Source organism: Antechinus flavipes, chromosome 5, assembly GCF_016432865.1.
Source record: "Antechinus flavipes isolate AdamAnt ecotype Samford, QLD, Australia chromosome 5, AdamAnt_v2, whole genome shotgun sequence".
NCBI classification, from domain to species: domain Eukaryota; kingdom Metazoa; phylum Chordata; class Mammalia; order Dasyuromorphia; family Dasyuridae; genus Antechinus; species Antechinus flavipes.
Window position 1 is genome coordinate 222,817,688 of NC_067402.1, and position 18,863 is coordinate 222,836,550.

The 18,863-nt window shown below is 40.7% G+C and overlaps 1 protein-coding gene and 1 long non-coding RNA gene across 2 annotated transcripts in view; one reads left to right on the forward strand and one right to left on the reverse strand.

Moving 5' to 3' along the window:
- Positions 1 to 501: 501 nt before the first annotated feature.
- Positions 502 to 6,820, reverse strand: LOC127564147 (homeobox protein Hox-B1-like). Its single transcript, XM_052000475.1, has 2 exons — positions 6,324 to 6,820; positions 502 to 2,968 (listed from the first exon to the last, which is right to left on the reverse strand). The coding sequence occupies exons 1-2, from the start codon at positions 6,736 to 6,738 to the stop codon at positions 2,643 to 2,645; spliced, it is 741 nt and encodes a 246-aa protein (XP_051856435.1). The 5' UTR covers positions 6,739 to 6,820; the 3' UTR covers positions 502 to 2,642.
- Positions 6,821 to 6,906: 86 nt separating this feature from the next.
- Positions 6,907 to 18,863, forward strand: part of LOC127564148 (uncharacterized) — a 28,779-nt gene continuing 16,822 nt past the window's right edge. Inside the window, exon 1 of the long non-coding RNA XR_007954199.1 lies at positions 6,907 to 7,220. This is a non-coding gene — a long non-coding RNA (uncharacterized LOC127564148). The remainder of the gene's footprint in view (positions 7,221 to 18,863) is intronic.

Here is an 18,863-nt window from a genome sequence, read left to right on the forward strand (position 1 = left end):
CTCTGACACAAGTACAAAATTCTATTTAGGGACACCTCCTCCCGAGATCTCCAATCTGACCTCATCCCTTCCTTGTTACCTTCATATATACATTTACAGGTACAAGAAAATTTATATAGATTATTCCCATATAGATATGGGATATAGCATATAGATATAGCATTATCTTCACTGCACTACTCCCCTCCACACCCTATAAATCCAAAGGTGAAGAGACATTTCTCCCTCATTCCAAGGCCTTTCTACCTTTTGTCCCAAATCCCCAAATATGAGCCCAATCCCCTCACTATGAGGTCTTTCCTTTTTATTCAGTTAACCCCAGATAACAGAAAAAAGGGACGGTTAGCTCGATTCTCATTAAACCAGCCCTAGAAAAAAAAATCTTTTCTATTTTCCAACCAATAGAATTTGTTCAGAACAAAGAAATCCAACATTGTTGGTAAGGGCAGCAAAATTTTTCAATTCCCCACTACCTAAATTCAAACAAAACTTTAAGTCCCATGGTTTTATTTTATTTTATTTTATTCCACATCACATTTGGACCTTTTCTCCCTCCCTCTTCCCCCAAACCTGTAAAAATATTTTTGATAGTCATAAAAAAACAGAGGCAGACATATGCTTTCTACATTTTGAAAGTCCCTTGTCTTAAATTCTCAAATCTAATGGTTTGACCCTGGATAAGGCGGGGGAAAATCTTTTTGAAGCATTTCTCTTCACCTCCCACTGTGAGAAATCTGGCCCGAATATAAAATATCTATTTTTGACCAACTAAGAAATTATAACTTTAATTCCTAAGATCTTTCAAAACAGATAAATGAGCAGATTGGAATGCAAGAGCTTTTATCCTTTTTCTTGTAGATTTGAATTTGTTCCTGGTCAAGTCTTCCAGAGTTGGGAAATCACCATTCCATTCTATTAGTAGCACCAAGGGACAGGGATTCAGTTAAGGGTGAGGAGTAGACAATACTACATCCCTATCTCAGAGATCAAAGTTGAAACTGCCTGTTCCAAATTAGCAGCATTCCCTTGATTTGGGTTCCTCAGCAGGGAATTTTTAGGCAGGTTTCCAGGTCTACAAATAGGAACAAGGAGAGAACTCTAACAGAGTTGCATGGATATTGGGATGTTGGGTCTCTGTTTCAGGTCTGTGGATAACCATATTCCCTGTTACATATATTTTCTTGGGAATGGTTTTTAAAGTGCCGAATATGATTTGTCTGTCCATTTTCAGGAAAAGGAGTCTATGAAATACATCTGAAATGTGGAAATAAGTTCACTGGTATGGCTGTCTTCAAGTCCCTGTTGAGCCCTACATATAGTACAGTATTCCAACTGTACCACACATAGCACCATGGGTACTAATGTGGAAGGGCCATGTGTGTAATAGCCTACATTGGCTAGATTATGATGGAGAAGTTATTTCCTCAGCTAAGTTGTAGAGCAGAGATGGAATAAAAAGGTGACACAGAAGCAAGTATAATGACAGTGATTACAACAAACAGTCCTATTCACCCTGCTCCTGATTACCACAGCTTTCCAATTCTTTCACTTAGCTCTCTTCAATCCCAATAGTTGCAGTCTGTGTAATTAATTGTTAATAGGCAGCGTCTGTTTCATCCTGCCCAGAGGCCACATAGAAAAGCCTCTTGAAACATGTTTGGGACTGGGTAATAAAATTATTTATGAGGGAGTGAAAAAGTTCTTAGAAAGGTTAGGTAGCTAAGGTAGCTAGAGTGGAAAGGGAGTGCTGGAACCTGGATAGCTCTGGGAATGCAGAAGGTAAGCATGAAGGTACATAAGACAGGGCTTCTGATAAATCATGCATCATAATAAACCTGGGTATTGGTTCACCATCCTAGTGGGGTCTCATAGGATCTAGGTCTCAGTACCCTGAAGACTCATGGTCCCAGGGAAGTGATTTGCTTTGATGAAGAGACCTAGGCTAGGACCTGAGGATTTAATTGGAAAGCAACCAATCAGAGCCAAATTGACTTAAGGAATCTAGGAAAAGGGTGGATATACTAAAGGAAATACATTCTATGGGGAGATGATTGGATAACCAGTAAATATTGAATAATTTTGTATTGTACAATATTATAATATTGAATAATTTTGTATTGTATAAATATTGTATATGTATCTATACATTTGGAGAAGCCATGTTGCAAATAATTATTCAGTGGAAGATATATACCTAGGCTCCAGTTCCTAAATTCGAAATTTAACCATAAATATGTTATTCCTGAATTCCTTTCCTGAATTAACTACAAGGTTCTCACTGTTACTCCCATCTCTATCCCTCACCCCACTGCATACACACATGTATTCTTCAGGATTTTAAAAAGCTCCATCAGAGCCAAACATAAAATTATTTGATACTATGGGGTTATTTACAGAGTCCATGATTTTGAAGGATATGGCCTCAGGAAGGACTATATATTTCTGGGATATATGAATTTCATCAACCTGGCTAGTATATTCTTAACTCCCCAAACACTCTTGGTGAGATTTTAAAACCAGAAATTAGGGCAATACACGCTTCCCAGTCCATTGAAGCCCAGAGATCCTTACTCTGCACATATATACACATGCTACTGCCTTAGCAATTCTTTGGGGGCAGAATAGTGGGTAGGATAGGAAGGTTAGAGTGTGGGATTGAGGGGCACTGTGTTGGCTGAGTAAACCAGAGAAGAGGCATTGGAGGGAATCCAACCCCCACCCAGCCCTTCCTTCTCCCTCTTCTTTTGCTTCATCCTCCGGTTCTGGAACCAGATCTTGACCTGAGTCTCGCTAATCTGAAGTGCCGATGCCATCTCTGCCCGGCGGGCCCTGGGCAGGTAATGCTGCAGGTGAAACTCCTTCTCCAGCTCAGTCAGCTGTTTGGTGGAGAAGCTGGTCCGGGGACTGCCCATCGTTGTTGCTGCTGCCGCCTCGGGCTCCCCAGAAGAGCTGTCCCCTCCAGGCTTCGCTGGGCACAGAGGAGGAAAAGAGTTAAGAGCCTGAGATCATCCAGCCACTGGGGACCCCTGGGAGCAGGCAGCCCACAGAATCCCAGTAACCACCAGCAATCCTCCCCGCTTACAATAAATCTCTCTCCTCTCTCTCTCTCTCCCCATCTCCCTCCTTTTTATTTTACCAGTTTCTCTTTCCTTCTCTTTACTCCTTCTTCATTTCTGTCTTTAAAAAATTACATATTATATAAAAATATTATGGCTGGATGCATTACATTTTATGTATGTATATTATATATGACGTATCGATTATGTATTATATATGTTCTATATAATGTTCTTTCTCTTGTTTTCCTTTCATACTAATTTTCTTCTCTCTTTCCCTTTCTTTCTCCTCTTAAGTCTCTTCATTCTCTTCTCCTCCTGCTCCTCATCTGTTTTCTTTCTTTCTCTCAATTTGACCTATACCTCTAGTCTTTCTTTCTAGTAATTTTGTCATTTTATCTACCCTTTAAAATTTCCTTTCCCTGTCTTCCTTCGTGTCTTAGTCCCAGTTTTTTCAATTCAATACTTCAAGACCCTTTTTTAGGTTCTCTGCCCTCACAAGATACTCCTACCCCTAGCGCTCCATCTTGCCATTCATCCTTTGCCTAAGTTCTTAAGTCTCAAAGAATCCTAGACTCATTGTTCTTGCACCCCAGATTTTGTGCTCCCTCCCCCCATTGCAGGTTTAGGTCACTATTACCATCACTATAGGGCTTCTTAGGGGGAAGCGTGCCCAACGCCATCCAGCTTAAATCCCAGTAAAACCCATGAGAGAAAACTTAGTGCTTCTAAGAGGTTTGAAGGGGGAGAAGGGCCAAGTGCAAATGGACAGCTATAGGAAATGGTTAGAAGTGGGGACCAGGGGGGCTGGCACGGAGGGGGGAATCTCAGTGCCTTTCACCGAACCTATTAGTAGACCCTGCCTCATCATTCATCCTTGAAGACAGCTGCCTCCTCTCCGAAGTCCACATTAGCCACGGGATTCAGGGAGGGGACTAATCATTCTACTACACAGTAATGGGGTCTTGGATCATGTGACCAAGCAGGGCTGCACAGAGTGATGAATTCTTGACTTCATAAAAGAAGGTACAAAAATCCTCTATTTATGTTTATTTGTTTGAATCTGAAGTCTGGAGTTAGTCTCACAAGAAATGCTGTGGCTATACAAAGCCTCTAAGTATTGAGACCAATTCTCATATCCATGTTTTCCCGAGTCAATAGAAAAAGAAATTTCCACAAACCTGTGGGCCCGGGCCACAGCCTCATTAGCTTTCTATAGATTCTCCTCCCCTGATCCCCCCTTCCACAGTTGGATGAATTGTTTTGTTTATTTATGGAAAGCCAGAAGGTTCGCGTTCAAAATGTTTAAATATCCTTAGAAACAATAACAATGATCGCAGTAACCGTTTATTTTGCTAGAGGCGAACTTTCAAATCATCCGGAGGATGGGTATCAACATCCGCCTCCTTCAGCCCTGTATTGAGTCTGAGTCCGAAAAGAAACCGTAAAAAAAATAAAAAATAAAAACCAAAACCCCTCACCAAAAAAAAAAAAAAAAAAAAAGCCCCCCAAAACAAAAACAAAACCAACAACAACAACAAAATAAACAAACAAACAAACAAACAAACAAACAAACAAAAAAAAAACAAACAGAAAAACAAAGCAAGAGCGTGGCTGCAGGTAATGGCCCTGGAATTATCTCCAGGAATAGAGAGATCGAGGGCTAGTCTCCCCCACTCCCCTTTTCTTAGTATCCCTTCCTTTTTTTTCCTTTTGTCTCTGATCCTCTTTTTCTCCTTTCTTCATCCTTTTCTCTTCCTTCCTCTCTCTCTCCCTCTCTCTTCTCTTCAATCTTTTTTTTCCTTTTTCATCCATATGTCCTTCCATCTGTCTATCCATCCACTCATCCGCTTTAGAATGTCAAAAGCCTTTTGAGGCGTGAGTCCTCATGGGGAAGTAGGCAAAATTTTCCTTCCATTTGGGTGTGAGCTGTCAATCTCCCTCGTCCCCCAAATCCAAACTGGAGCTAGGAGCTTTCCATTCAGTCATCTCAGCCGTAAGCGGAATTCTTCTCCGCGCCATGAAAAGTTCAGGGACATTTTAGCTTCCGAGACACTGGAAAGAAGGCAAGGTGTTTGGCTAACCTCGAGCCCCAAACTCCAAACTTCTCTGATTCGGGGTTCCCTTGACACTCACCTCCAGTCTCAGTTCACTACTGACCATGGTTTCCCGATCTATCCCGACAGATTTCCGTCATTTTTTTCTCCAAGAGAATATGAACCTCCCCCCCCCCCCCATATTTGGGGAGGGTGTTAAAAGGGTAGGGAAGAAGAATCCGGGAAGAGGTGTGAAAGGAAGGAAGGGGGCAGAGTCATTACTCCCGAACTAAGCTTGGAAATGTTGATCCTTCCGTTTACACTATGTTTTGAACTTCAAAGTATATTTTTCCCCCAGAGGGGTTGGTCAATTTAGCACTCACCCAAACTGTCCCAACTTGGCTGACATTGCTCTTGCCCCAAAGGAATTTCTCCCTAGTTCACTGGAAGACCCAGCAGAGAAGGCTCTGTGAATCGTGAAGCTTTTCTCTAGGAGCCTCTGGGTAGGGAACTTTATTTTCAATTGGACTGAGCCAAGGAACTCGGCCCCAGACTCTTTACTAAGGTTAGTCTCTCAACTCCCCATCCCGACACCTCCCTCCTCCCCAATACACTGGACCCCCTACCAGGGATAGACCTGGAGGCAACTCTTCTACTAATGGAATATTTGTCAAGGAAAATTAGAAATCATTTAAAAAGCTAACAGGCCAGGACCAACATAAAATAAAATCCTTAAGTGTCTGGAAAAAAAAATTGAGTAATAGCCCAATAAGGCTCCCCACTTCCTCCTTCCACTTTAAACTTTAAAAGCAACGAATAAGTTCCAATCTCTATTTCCCTTCAGAAGTTTCCTCAAGTTCCTGGCAGGATATCAGAGAGAACATTTTGACTCCTTCCTTTTCCCTCCATCCCTCTTTCTTCCATACTTTTCTTCTTTTTTCTCCATTTGTAGAACCGTCCACCTTCTCCCCTCCACCCCCATCGTATGATCATTCCCTGCCCCTTAAAATTAAAACTTTAAAGTTGTTCCTTTCTCCCACGTAATGCAGACACATGCCGATTTTCCTCCCCATTACCTCCCTAGCCAATACAATGCTGACCAGATCGGTGGGTTTTTTGTTTTGTTTTGTTTTGTTTTGTTTGCATCCCAATAGAGGAGTGAGAGTTGAGGACTGGAAATGGTATCAGAACGTGTCCTCTCTTTGTAACGCCGTGCCAATCCCCAGCTCACCTGCTCTGGACGGACTCCTCTTGGTTTTCATCCATTCAAAAGTTTGGCCGTCTCCCCAAAGGTCCAAGGAATTTCTCTCACTCGGCCCCTGGCCGGTCTCCCTGGGGGCATAGCCTCCTAAGCTATAGGATGAGCACAGCTCCACATCCTCGCCCATATAAGGAGGTGCAGCAAGGTACCCCGGAGAGGAGCGGCCAAAGTCAGTAAGACCAGGAGGCAGATAGGTCTCCCGGGGACAGCTTGGAGTAGAAAAGGCGTTGTATAGGGTGTGACGAACCGGGTCAGTGGCACCAGGAGGGCTGGACTGAATGGAGTCTGGGTCCCTGGCGATGTCTCTCTGCCTCTCCCGTTTTGGCCCTCTGGGATATGCCCCAGCCCAGAGCATTCCTTCTACCCCTTCTGGGGCGGCGCTCATGATCCCGGCATGGTAGAGAGGGAGGGTGAAGGGGCTAAGGGACCCCCTCCTTGCTTCCCCATTCCTTCCCTCTCCCTCCCCCCCCCCCCGAGTCCCAGAAATACGGAACACCCGCCCCCTTCCCTCCCAGGAGTCAGGGGACAGAGAATTGCAACAAGAAATTCGATCGATTGGTACTGGGGATCACGTGATCCAGTTCTGACCAATGACCAGGCCGCCTGGGATGAGCTAATAATGGAAGCAATTTGTAACTTTCAGTGGCTCTCTCGGCCTGGGAACTGGAGGGAGGGAGGTGGGCAAAGAGTCGGGGAGAGATTTTGTACCCCGCCCCCCATCCCTGTTTCTCCTCCCTATACACCAAGTCCCTGGACACCTCGCTTCCTTACTCCTAACCTGCCTTCTCTCCCCACCCCCACCCCCTTTACCCCTCTATATTTCCCTTAGCAACTCTCCTTCTCAGGATGCATCGGCTCCGGGGCAAGGTAAGCTATGTACCCCCTCCCTCCCACTATCTCTCACTTGGGCTCTGGGATCCCTCCCAGAACACCTGCAAACTACTTCATCCCCAATTAATACCTTTCACTCCCGAGTTTCTAAGTTTCCGGCGGGGTGGGATGGGGAGGGGGGGAAGTAGAGGTGGAAATCATCTCCTTTGATGCATTCAATTTCGTTCTGGTCTGGGATAATGTTTGTAAACATTTTACTTGTTTCTATTTCTTTTTTCCTTTTGAAGGTAACTTTCTTTCGATTAATTTCATTTCACTCCTCTTGCGGAGGAATAGTTTGTTTCTTAATCGAAGTTTTTCTTTTCTTTTTCAGATATCGGTTTCATTTTAGTTTGCTAAGTTTTCTTTCTTTAGAGATACCAAGTTCATCCTCTTTCTTTCTCCAGTCTTTCCCCGCTGATCTCTTCAGTTATTTGAAAAAATAATATTTGGGGAAGTTTCCACGTTCACTACTTTCTCCTCCTTTCCCCTACCCCCAAGTTTCAAGCTTTGGCACATGTTACCTCCTTTGTCATTTGCGTGTGTGTGTATGAGACACTTTAGCTTTTGTGTTTTGTTTTGAATATGTTTTAATTTATACTTTGGGTAGGAAATAGCACTCTTTTGGGGAGAAGATTCGGGAATTGGTTAACTAAAACTGACCTCTTTTCGGTAATTTCAAGCCTTTTTTAAAAGATGCTTGTGTTTTTCTCTCTTTTGTAAATTTCACCTCCCCCCTTCTCCAGCCTTTCTCTTGTCTTTCATTGTTTTTAATCCTGCTTTCCTTTGGTTTCATTTCTTTTACAAATCTGACTTCTGGGAAAGGGGGTCATATTATTGTGTTTTGATCAATTTCATGTTAGGGAGAGATTTATTTTAGTAAATATCTTTTTTCCTCAACCTCTTTTCTTTCTCCTTTCCTTTCTTGCAATCTTTGCCTAGTGTTACTGATCCTTTCAAACATAATTTTACTTTTCACTCCTTTTCACCCTCAGAACTAAATTGTTAAAGATGTGTATTTGTGGGAGGAGGGAGAGGAGAAGAAAGGAGGGAGAGAGAAAGAGAGGCTCCCTCTTAGAAGATAACATCTCAATTTCACTTCCTCCCAAACTCCAAGATTGTAAAGGCAGGAGTAAGATGTTCTTTAGGTCCACCAGTCCTAGCTGAAATCCATCCCAATGGATCTCTGATAAGTTCTAAGGACTTGATCAACCTTCTTTCAAAATGTCAGCTACTGCTGTGTTATTTTTTTTCTCTGTCCTGATCTTCTTGTCACTGTCATATGTGTCTCTTACCTTTGGTAATTGAGGAACTCTGTTTACTTTTGACTTAAAAATTTTCTTCTCTTACCCTTGCTACTTCCAGTTTGAACCAATAAAAGAAAAGGGTTGAGAACAGATTATTGTAGTTTAAACAAACTCCTTCAAAACCTTGACGCATTTTACTTTCAAACAAAACCTGCTTCTCAAGAAGCAATAATTCTGGATATTGTGATGGTTATGGTTAAGAAATATGTTTTAAATTGTATTAATATGGTATATTAAATTGGTATACTAAAATGAACCCTAACCATAAAAATACAGCACCGTTCATGTTAACCACAATAAAGTTTCAGAAGATGACTTTGGACTAACCATCAGAGAGACTCTTACCCAAAGCTTTCAAACTCTGTCCAAGTGAAACTAATTTTCCCTCTCTCTCTGCCCTCCCGCTTGTCTCTCACATTGACATTCTGATCACATTCAGCCAGCTCCATGTTCTACTTCTCTGAAATATGAATCTAAATTACTATTAAAAGGGACTGTTCCAAGTTAATTGGCATTAAAAGAATTCATTTCAATTTGTTAATATTAAATGAACACAGTGTACTTTAGTTCGTTTCTCCTATTCTTTCCTGATGAGCCATGAGGGAAAGGGGAAGAAGCTGGTTGGGGAAAGAATAGAGAATAGGATTTTTTTCTGACCCTCACCGCCAGACTCCATTAGCTCTGCTAGAGAACAAGGCTGAGTGTGGGGGTGGAGAAGAGAGTTGGACTGAGGATAGAGATGGGGGCCAAAGTAGAGGGCCCAACTCATTGTTTTTCCATGCTAACCCTGAGAGTAGAAGAGCAGATGATGGGAAAGGGTTGGAAACTTGAGGGGAGGGAGGGAGGAGCTGTCCATCAGGAATTTAGGGAGAGAGAAGCAAGTTACAGGCAGAACTATGAGGCAAGTTGCAAGATCTCTGATAATATAAGGGGTATGAAGAACTGAAGCAGGTATCAAGGGGGTATCAAGGCAGTGACGAGGGATCCTTGATTATCGAGATATAAAGCAAGAAATGAGACTAAAGGAAGAAGTGAAGAAGAGAGGGATGGAGATTGTAGGGATTACTGTGGGGAGGAACAGAGTTCAGCTAAGGAAAAGAAGGATTAGAAAATAAGGGGATGAAAAAATTGGAAAGAGCTGGGATCCATCCAGAGAAAGAGAAGATTGGGAGGAGAGAATGGGAACTAGAAAGTTATTTTTCTACAGAAAAGGGAAACTTGCTGGTCTCCCCTTTCCCTTGACTGCCAAATAGAAAGAGACTATTTGCAAGAGAAAAAGAGGGAATTGAATTAAAATTAAGGAACAATTTCTAATCAGGGAGATTTAGCTTATTAAATTGCATTGTTCAGGAGAATGGTGGCAAGTCCTTATAGGCTATATTCCCATCTAAGGCAAAAGATGGGGTTGATAACAGATGATCTCTGCAGGGCACTTGCAGGTTTGAGATTACAATTTTTCGTGAACTTTAGTGCCCTTTATTTTGAGGAGACCCATTTTAGAAGGGTGGTTCATTAGGGTGAAGGCATCTGGCTCTTGGGCTGTGAAGAAGGGTTTACTCATATGTTGACTTCCTGTAGGGGAAAGCTGGGGGAGCTTTGGTTCATCCTTTCAGAGCTTCTTCAGTAAGGGCTTCTTTTGTTCATCAACCCATAACTGGACACAGATGGGATCAGTGTGGAGCTGGGGGTATCTAAGGAGTGGCCAGTTTTTATCCACATGGTTATGATCCACAAGGAAAGACTATCTACCAGCTTTCCTCTCAAGTTTAATGGAAGGGAAAGAGTAGCACTTGAAGTGAGAAGATATCTAGGTTCAAGTCTGAGTTTTGATATTTACTAAGTATGTGAGCAAGAGAAAAACTTAACATTTTCCAGCTTCAGTATCCTAATCGGGGAAATGGAGATAAATCCGTGGTTCTTGCCTTCATAGGTCTATTGTGAGAATCAAGTGAGATCATATCTTTAAACTGCTTTGCATGGCGCAACCACTATGTGATCCATTACTGTACATGTTAAGGACTTTAGAGGGGACAGCAATTAGAAGCTACATCAGGAAAGTTAGAGGTTAGATACCAGAAATAATTCCCTGGTTCCTGTCAAGATAAGATGGATGGTGGGTGACCCAAAGTGGGTTACAATTTTTCTTATAGACAAGAAGAGACCCCTCATGATCTTTTTTGTAGGAGGTAGAGGCAAAAATGAAATAACCCAGGCAATTTGGGAATCCAAGTAGTCACATAGGCAGGCCCACAGCCCTGACTACTGGACAACACAATTTTTGTTCTTGGAGTCAATTTTTTCAACAAAGTTCCTTTTCTAAGACCAAAAGTTTGGCCTCCATGAGGAAAGAAAAAAAGGTAAAAATAGGGAGAGAGTGACCCTGTGATCTGGTAGTGGAATGCCTATATTCCTTCTTTTGGAAGAAAAATAGGAAACAAGCATTTATTAAGTGCCTATTGTGTGCCAAGCATATTACAATTATTATCTCATTTTATCATTTGAACAGCTTTAGGAGGTAGGTATTAGTATAGCCCTGTTTTAGTGTTGAACACCTGAAGCAGACAGAGGCATATGTTAAGGGACTCTCTCTCTCTATATATATATATATATTTGTGTGTGTGTGTGCGTATAACATATAACCTATGTTAAGGGACTAAAGTCACACAATTAGTGTCTGAGGCTGGATTTATACTTTTGCTGTATGACTTTCATAGAATTGTTTCTTTCTCAGTGATCTCAACAAAGGAAATCACCTTCCTCTCTCCTTTCATCTTGAGGAAGCCTGGGATGGAAGGGGACCAACATCAGTGAGGGCAATATCATCCCTGCTCAATGATCCATGATAATCTGAATGTAATTTTCTTAATCATTCAGTCAGTCAAGAAGCATTTACCAAATGCTACTATGTGCCAGGCAGTATGCTAAGCTTCCTTGGTGTAGCATCTTTTTCTTCAGTAGAGGTAGAATGACAATCCAGAAAGTTTGTCCTGAATACTGGACCGAAGGGCCCAGAGGGAGGAGGAGTCACATGGAGAGCTCCCAGTTTAATAATTGAATAGAATTAAATTCTTAAATGACAAAGAAACAAGAAGAGGCTGGAATCATTGAGAGGTTTGAGAGTGAAAGTAGGATGGAAGGATTTTCAGGGACACTACCAAGTAGAAATCTGTGGCTCAGGGTTATAGGAAGCAAGAGTTAGAACCTGGGATTGTTATGAGGGTGGAGAGAAGGGGAAGATTTCAGGTGATCAAAGTGACACCAGAGAAGTGTAAGAGGTAGGAAAGGCAGAAGTGAGGGAGTGTAAATAAGAAACAGATTTTACTGATCACTCAGTTTGACTTCTATTCCCATTTCAAGTGATTCTAGACTTTCTGTCAATGAAATCATGCCTAGTGGAAAGATGAGGGGACTAGAGTGGAGAAAGGCTGTAGGAAATGTGGGGGAAAGAGGTGAATGCAGTAGAGGGATGAGAGGTACAAAATGAAATTTGGGAGCTATACCCATATCTCAGTGAAGAAGGCTGGAAGAGGATAAGGAATGTGGGGATATCATGTAGGACACTGGTTTAGGGTGGGAATCTTCATAATGGTAGGTATTAGTCTGAATAAGTAGTTACAGGAACAGGAGCTGTTGAAAGAAAGCAGGGCAAACTAGACTTGGTGCCAGGAAGATCCAGATTGGAATCCCCTTTCAGACACATAGTAGTTGGATGACCTCTCTGAACCTCAATTTCTTCATGAGGATTGTAATACTTGTAGTAGTTTTTTCAAAGTTGTCCTGAAATTAAAATTAGGTCATGAATATAAAGTACTTTGCAAACTTTAAGGCGTTATAAAAATGTCAATTGTTATTATCTGGAGGGAGGCCCTCTGGGTCAAGAATCATACTTGCAAAGACTGTAAACCATTAGGTTTGACATCTTAGCATTTAGAGTTGGAAAAAACCTTAAAAGATTATCTAATGCAATCCCCTCAATTTATTGATTAAACACACACATACATCCATATGCATACACACATACACACACATACCCCAAGGCCCATAGAGGTGAAACTAATTCCTCAATGTTATATGAGTAAAAATTAAAAGAGCCAAATAGAGTCAAACCCAGCATTCTTTCAACTATTTTATTCTTTTCCAGAATCATATTTGAAGTTCAGGTAACAACTACCTTGGGCCTTCTGTGTCTCTGTCTGTCTGTCTCTCTGTCTCTGTCTCTGTCTCTCTGTGTGATTTTCCAGGACTAGGAAGGTTGCTGATAACTCTGTCTTCCTCCCATGAGGGAGAAAGAGAAGGGGCCAGGAGGTGGGGAGAGACTTGGCTAAAGAACTCCCCTTACCTCAGTTTTTCCATTTCAATGGCATCAGCATGATTTGATCACAACCAATAAACATTTATTGATCATGGTTCAACAACTCTATCAAAGAATGTCAGAGTTGGAGGGACATAGGAGGTCATCATTTCTAGCTCTTCACTTTCCAGATGAGGAAGCTATACCCAGAGACGAAAAGATTTACTTGAGGTTGCCCAGCTAGGAACTAGCAGAATCAGGGGCTGCTTAAGTCTATAAATTGGGAAGCAGAGAAAATCTCAGTTCTGAGAGAGATGATAGACCCCAGTGGGGTTATCTTCTTAGTCCTTTGAAAGAAAGGGGTTTTCCAGGGTTTTCCAGGCTTTCTGCAGAAGAGGTTGAGATGGGATGATCTGTTGTTATGTGGGAAGGGACAGAGGGGAGAAAGTGAGGGAAGAAGAAGAAGAAAATAAAAGCAGGACCCACAATACTGGTTTTGATAACTGTTTTGGGGATGGGGTGGGCAAGGAGAGGACTTCGACAAATTTTAGAACCCTGTTACTTTCAAATATCATACTCTGGGGAAATTCTGCTGAGGGAGTTGTGTTGATTTTGTCTGACACCTTGGGTTCTAGATTATATCTATAGGAATATAACAATGTTCTGTCTTGTTCTCCCCTTAAATCTACAGGATACAGAGACAGGTATTTGGGGATGCTCAGGTGATGGTTTCTCTATGTCCTCCTAATGAGTCATCAAAACCTAACCAACCAATCCTCCTCTCTTTTCCTCTCAAATCATAACTGGTTTTTCTCTGAGACTCTCCAGAGTACAGAAGGAAAGGAAAAAGTAGGCCAAAGTAGATGCTATGCATGAAAACAGATTCCCACCCCTCCTGCTCCGCCACATCCATTTCTGGAATCCAAGGGCCTTCTCTCTATAATGCCTCCTAACAGCAGCCCGTAGAAAGAAAAAGGAAAACTACCATAAATTTTCTTTATTTATATAAGGAGATGGGTTTTTTTCTTTGGGCCAGTAAATACTCAGAGAGGGAGCTGTCGTGGAGAAAGGACCCAGCCCTGTCCCTTCTGGGGCCAATTTATCTTCTAGAGACACTGCTTGGAAGCTACCATAATGTTGTATATACAAGATGCAAATCTTTGCATAGGGGCCTGCTAGAGTTAAAGAACCTTAAGATATGGCCCTGCCCACTGAGAACCTTCTTCCTATTCTATTCCACATCCACCAACCCATTCCATTTCTTCTTTGTATCTGAGTCCTGTGAGCCCTATGAGGAAGAGTGGATGTGCCTTATATAGAGCAATACCCCATATCCATGAAAAAATGATCTATTGATTTGTGCTCTTCAGTATCCATAACATGTCTGTGACTGGATTTTCCCCCCCTCATACTTATTGTGGCTTTAAAATATGCTTTGAGGTGAAGCTGCTTTCTCTTCTCTCTCTCTATTGATTCCCTGTTTTTTTTTTTTTTTTAATCTTTATTGTTATTTCAGTCACTCACTATTCTGCTGGGGGAGGGGAAAGAAGGCCTTTTTTATAGGATTATTAAGACTCCAGATTCAATGAGTAACTAAGCTCCCTGAGGAAACCAAGAAATAATAAATAATAATAATAATATTTCTGTAGTGTTTTAAGGTTTACAAAATGCTTTCCCTGAAGCAACTCTTCAAGGTAATGGTTGCAAGTACTTTTCATCCCCATTTTATAGCTAAAGAAATAGCTCAGAGAGGTTATATCATTTGCCCAAGGTCACACAGCAAGTAAGTGCTAGAGCATAAGCATGTCTGATCTTAGGGAGATGCTAAGTGAAATGACAATTAGGAGAACCAGGATCCAAGATAAAAGCTCTGAGCTCTCCTCTTTTACGTGAACTGCCTCAAGTACTCTGTCTCTCCATCTTTTCACCCGTGCAGCTTTGCAAAAAAAACAAAAACAAAAACAAAAAAATCAAACCAACTGAACAACAACAAAAAAACTGTTGGCTGAAATAAAGCATTGGGTGAAGATAAATGTGAACCCAAGTCATAACTTCAGCATCTTCCTCTGTTACAGAGTCTGTCTTTCAAACCACAACAGATATATTGAATCATACTGTCTACTTTTAATTATCTGTGGAAATCAATCAAGAAGCATTAAGCACCTACTATGTGCCACATTATATACCAAAAGGAACAAAGTGAGATAATTTCTACTCTCAAAAGGGGAAAATGTATAATAATAAGTAAAAGAAAATAAATTCAAATAAAGGTAATCTAGAAAGCGGTTAAGGAGTAGAGCTACTAATATTTGTTAGAGCAGGGTCAGGAAAGATTTTATATAAAAAATGGTACTTAAACTGTGTCTTGAAGGAAGAGAGAATCTTTGTGAGGGGGAGGAAAGGAGGAAGTGAATTCCAGATATATGGGATAGCCAGTTCAAAGGAAAAGAGTTTTAACATGGAATGCTCTGTATAAAGAAGAGAGAAGACTTGTTTGGCTGGATTTCAGAGCAAGGGAGAGGAATAACATACAAAAAAGTTGGAAAGATTGGTGAGGGAAAAGGTTTTGAAAACTAAGCAGATCTTGATTTTTTTCTTTTTTTGCACAGCCTGATGATTATGGAAATATGTTTAAAAGAATTGCAGATGCTTAATCTATATCAAATTTCTTGCTATCTTTGTGGGGGGGGAGGAAAGGGAGAATAATTTGGAACACAAGATTTTGCAAAGATGAATGTTGAAAACTATCTTTGCAAGTATTTGGAAAAATACTATTACTTTTTCCGCTTACTTTATTTTTCTTGTCCCTCCCCTTCTGCAATGTGGCTAATATGGAAATATGCTTTGCATGATTTCAAATGTATAATTGATACTATATTCCTTGCCACTAAAATACTATTAAAATTAAAAAAAAAAACAGCAGAAAAACCTGACAACCAAATCTAGCAGATCCTAGAGGCAATAGGGAGCTCCTGAAGTTCATTGAGGAGGAGTGTAACAAGGTCACATCTGCGCTTTGATGGCAACATGGAGAATGGCTTCACTTCAAAGTGAGGAAAAATTTGAAGCAGACAAAGCAGGTACAAGGCCATTGAAGTAATTGAGGTGAGAGAGAATGAGGACTTGAACTCAAATGGTAGCTGTGTGAGACCAGAGAAGAGATCTAATGGAAGAGATGCGGTGAAAGTGAAAACAGTAAAATATGGCAACTGATTAGACATGGATAAAGGGAAGGATAACACCATGGGAGACTGAAGGAATTGTAGGACCTTTGACAGAAATGGAGACATTTGGAAGAGGGGTGAGTTTTAGGGGAGATAATGAGTTCTGTTTTGCACATGTTGAATTTGAAGTGACTTTGGGACATCAGCTTTCAAACATTCCAGAAGACAAGTGGTAATGTGAGAGTCAGTTCCAGCTGATTCCAGCATACTCCTAGATGTAAGCTGATAGGATTTCCTGGAAGAGGGGTCATTTAAATAGTCTTTAATGAATTCAACAAACCAAGAGGGAAAGAAGTGGCATAATTACCATAAGCCAAATAAATAGATAAATGAATGAAAGCTAAATAAAATTCATATTTCTCAGAACCTTAGATCCTTTCCCTCTGTAAAATGAGATTAAAAATAATAATTGTATAATTTCCTACACGAAGTAGCATCAGAATTTGAACCCAGGTCTTTACCACTTACTACTTTGGTGACCTTGGGAAAAGGACTTTTCTGCCAATTTTCTTCCCCACCTCAGTTTTCTCATCTATAAAATGTAGGAGTTGGGTTAGATACTCTTGATTTTCTGTTGAATTACCTGTCAAAATTCATTTATCTCCACTGCCTGGTTTTCATTAGGTGTGATGACTGATTTATAGGAATAATAATCATTCTTTGGATAGCATTGTAGCTTTTTCAAAGCACTTTCACAACCACTATCCATTGGCTACTCATGACATCCCTGAAAAGTAGCTTTTGGAGGTAATAATTCTTATTTCACTGATGAGAAAGCAAATGCACAGAGGGTAAATGATGCTCTGGGCCTAGGACAGCCCTGAGTTTGCCTCCTGACTTCTAATTTCAAATTCTTTCTGCTATATTTCATAGTGTTTGATTTCTCTTGGGTTTTTTTAAAAAAGTAATTATACTTTATTGATTTTTAAGTTTCCAATTCTTTCTTTCCCTTTTTTGCCCATTGAGATGGCAAGGAATATTGTATCAATTATGAATTTGAAGTCATGCAAAGCATATTTCCATATTAGCCACATTATAGAAGGGGAGGGGCAAGAAAAATAAAGTAAGTGGAAAAATTAAGTATGCTTTAATCTACATTCAGAGTTCATCAGTTCTCACTCTGGATATAGATAGCATTTTTCTTTGTGTGTCCTTTATCTCATCATGTTGTTAAGAGTAGCTAAATCTTTCACAGTTGACTATTGTTACAACATTGCTGTTACAACATACGGTGTTCTGATTCTGTTCATTTCACTTTGCATCAGTTCATATATGTTTTCCTAGGTTTTTCTAAAACCAGCCTATTCATCATTTCTTATGGCACAATAGTATTCTATCACAATCTACTACCACAACTTGTTTAATCATTCCCCAGTTGATGGCCATCTCAATGTTCAATTCTTTGCCGCCACACACAAAAACTTGCTCCTATAATTTTGTAAAAATGGATTCTTTTCCTTTTTCTTTAACTTCTTTAAGAGTATAGAAAGAAGTGATATTGCTGGGTTGAAGCATAAATAGTTTTACACACAGTTTTCTGGTTCTTTGGGCATGGCTCCAAATTGTGCTCTAGAATGGTTGGACTGGTTCACAATTTCAGCAAGAGTACTTTAGTGGGCCTATTTTTTCTACATTTCCTCCAGCATTTGCCATTTTCCTTTTTTGTCAAGTAAGCCAATCTAGTAAGTAGATGTTTAAATTTGCATTTCTCTAATCACTACTGATTTAGAGCATTTTTATGTGATTATTGATAGCTTTGATGTCTTCTTCTGAAAACTGCCTTATCAATTGAGGGATGGATGAGTCATATCAGAGAAACTTGCTATAAAAATTTCCCTTCCTCCACCAGTTTCCTGTTTTCCTTTTAATTTTGGCTTCAATATATATGTGTGTATATGTGTAAACCCTTTTTAATTTCATGTAATCAAAATTATCTTCCTCTTGAGTCTTTACATAATTGTTGTTTATTCTCTTGGCTACTTCTCCCTTCATTCTCTCTTCCATAAATACTTTTCTTTAATTCTCCATTTTATATAAATTAGGAATTGAGATCTAGAGAGATACTATTTGCCCAAGGTCACACATATAACACAGGTCCTTGAACTTTATAGTCAGGGTTCTGTCCATTATGCTATAATTTCCTGATGTCTCAAACTTGGGGTGAGAGGGAAGAAAGGCAGAGAAGAAGGAGCTGACACTAAACATCTCCTTTCACCTCTCCTACTATCTCCAGAGGTAAATGGGGCAAATATCTTGAGGACTATGCCCTTAGAATCTTTTCCCAGGCTTCCCTTAATTTTATGGCCCAGTGGAAAGAGCAATTGAGAACTACAGGTTCTAGGACTGCCATGCCATCTTCCAGATCTCTCCCTGGTATGATTGTCTCTCTGTCTCTTTCTTTCTCTCTGACATTGTGTCTTTCTCTCTTTCTGTCTGTCTCCCTTTCTTTCTCTCTTCTTCTTTCTACTCTCACCACTGACTTTGGCCTCAAAGAACCCAGGCTCATGGCCCTAAAACTTAGAAGAGATCAAGGGATTGGTAATTAGCAGGAGTCCTGGCCTGGAGAATCCAAATGAGGATGCAGGAGGACTTTCTTCAGTGCCACTGCATTCAGTGTTACAGTGAACATGATTCTAGGTCGGAGTGTTAGGCTCCTGGTAGGGAAGAGAGTATGTAGAGATACCAAAGCTATCCATGAACTGCTGGCTGACAGCATCCAATGACTTGAGAACTTATACTTCACCAACGTGATAGAGCAAGAGGAGATCTGGAAATGGAGTCAGGAAGAACTTGGGAGTTGAAGTTTGCTTCTAACAGA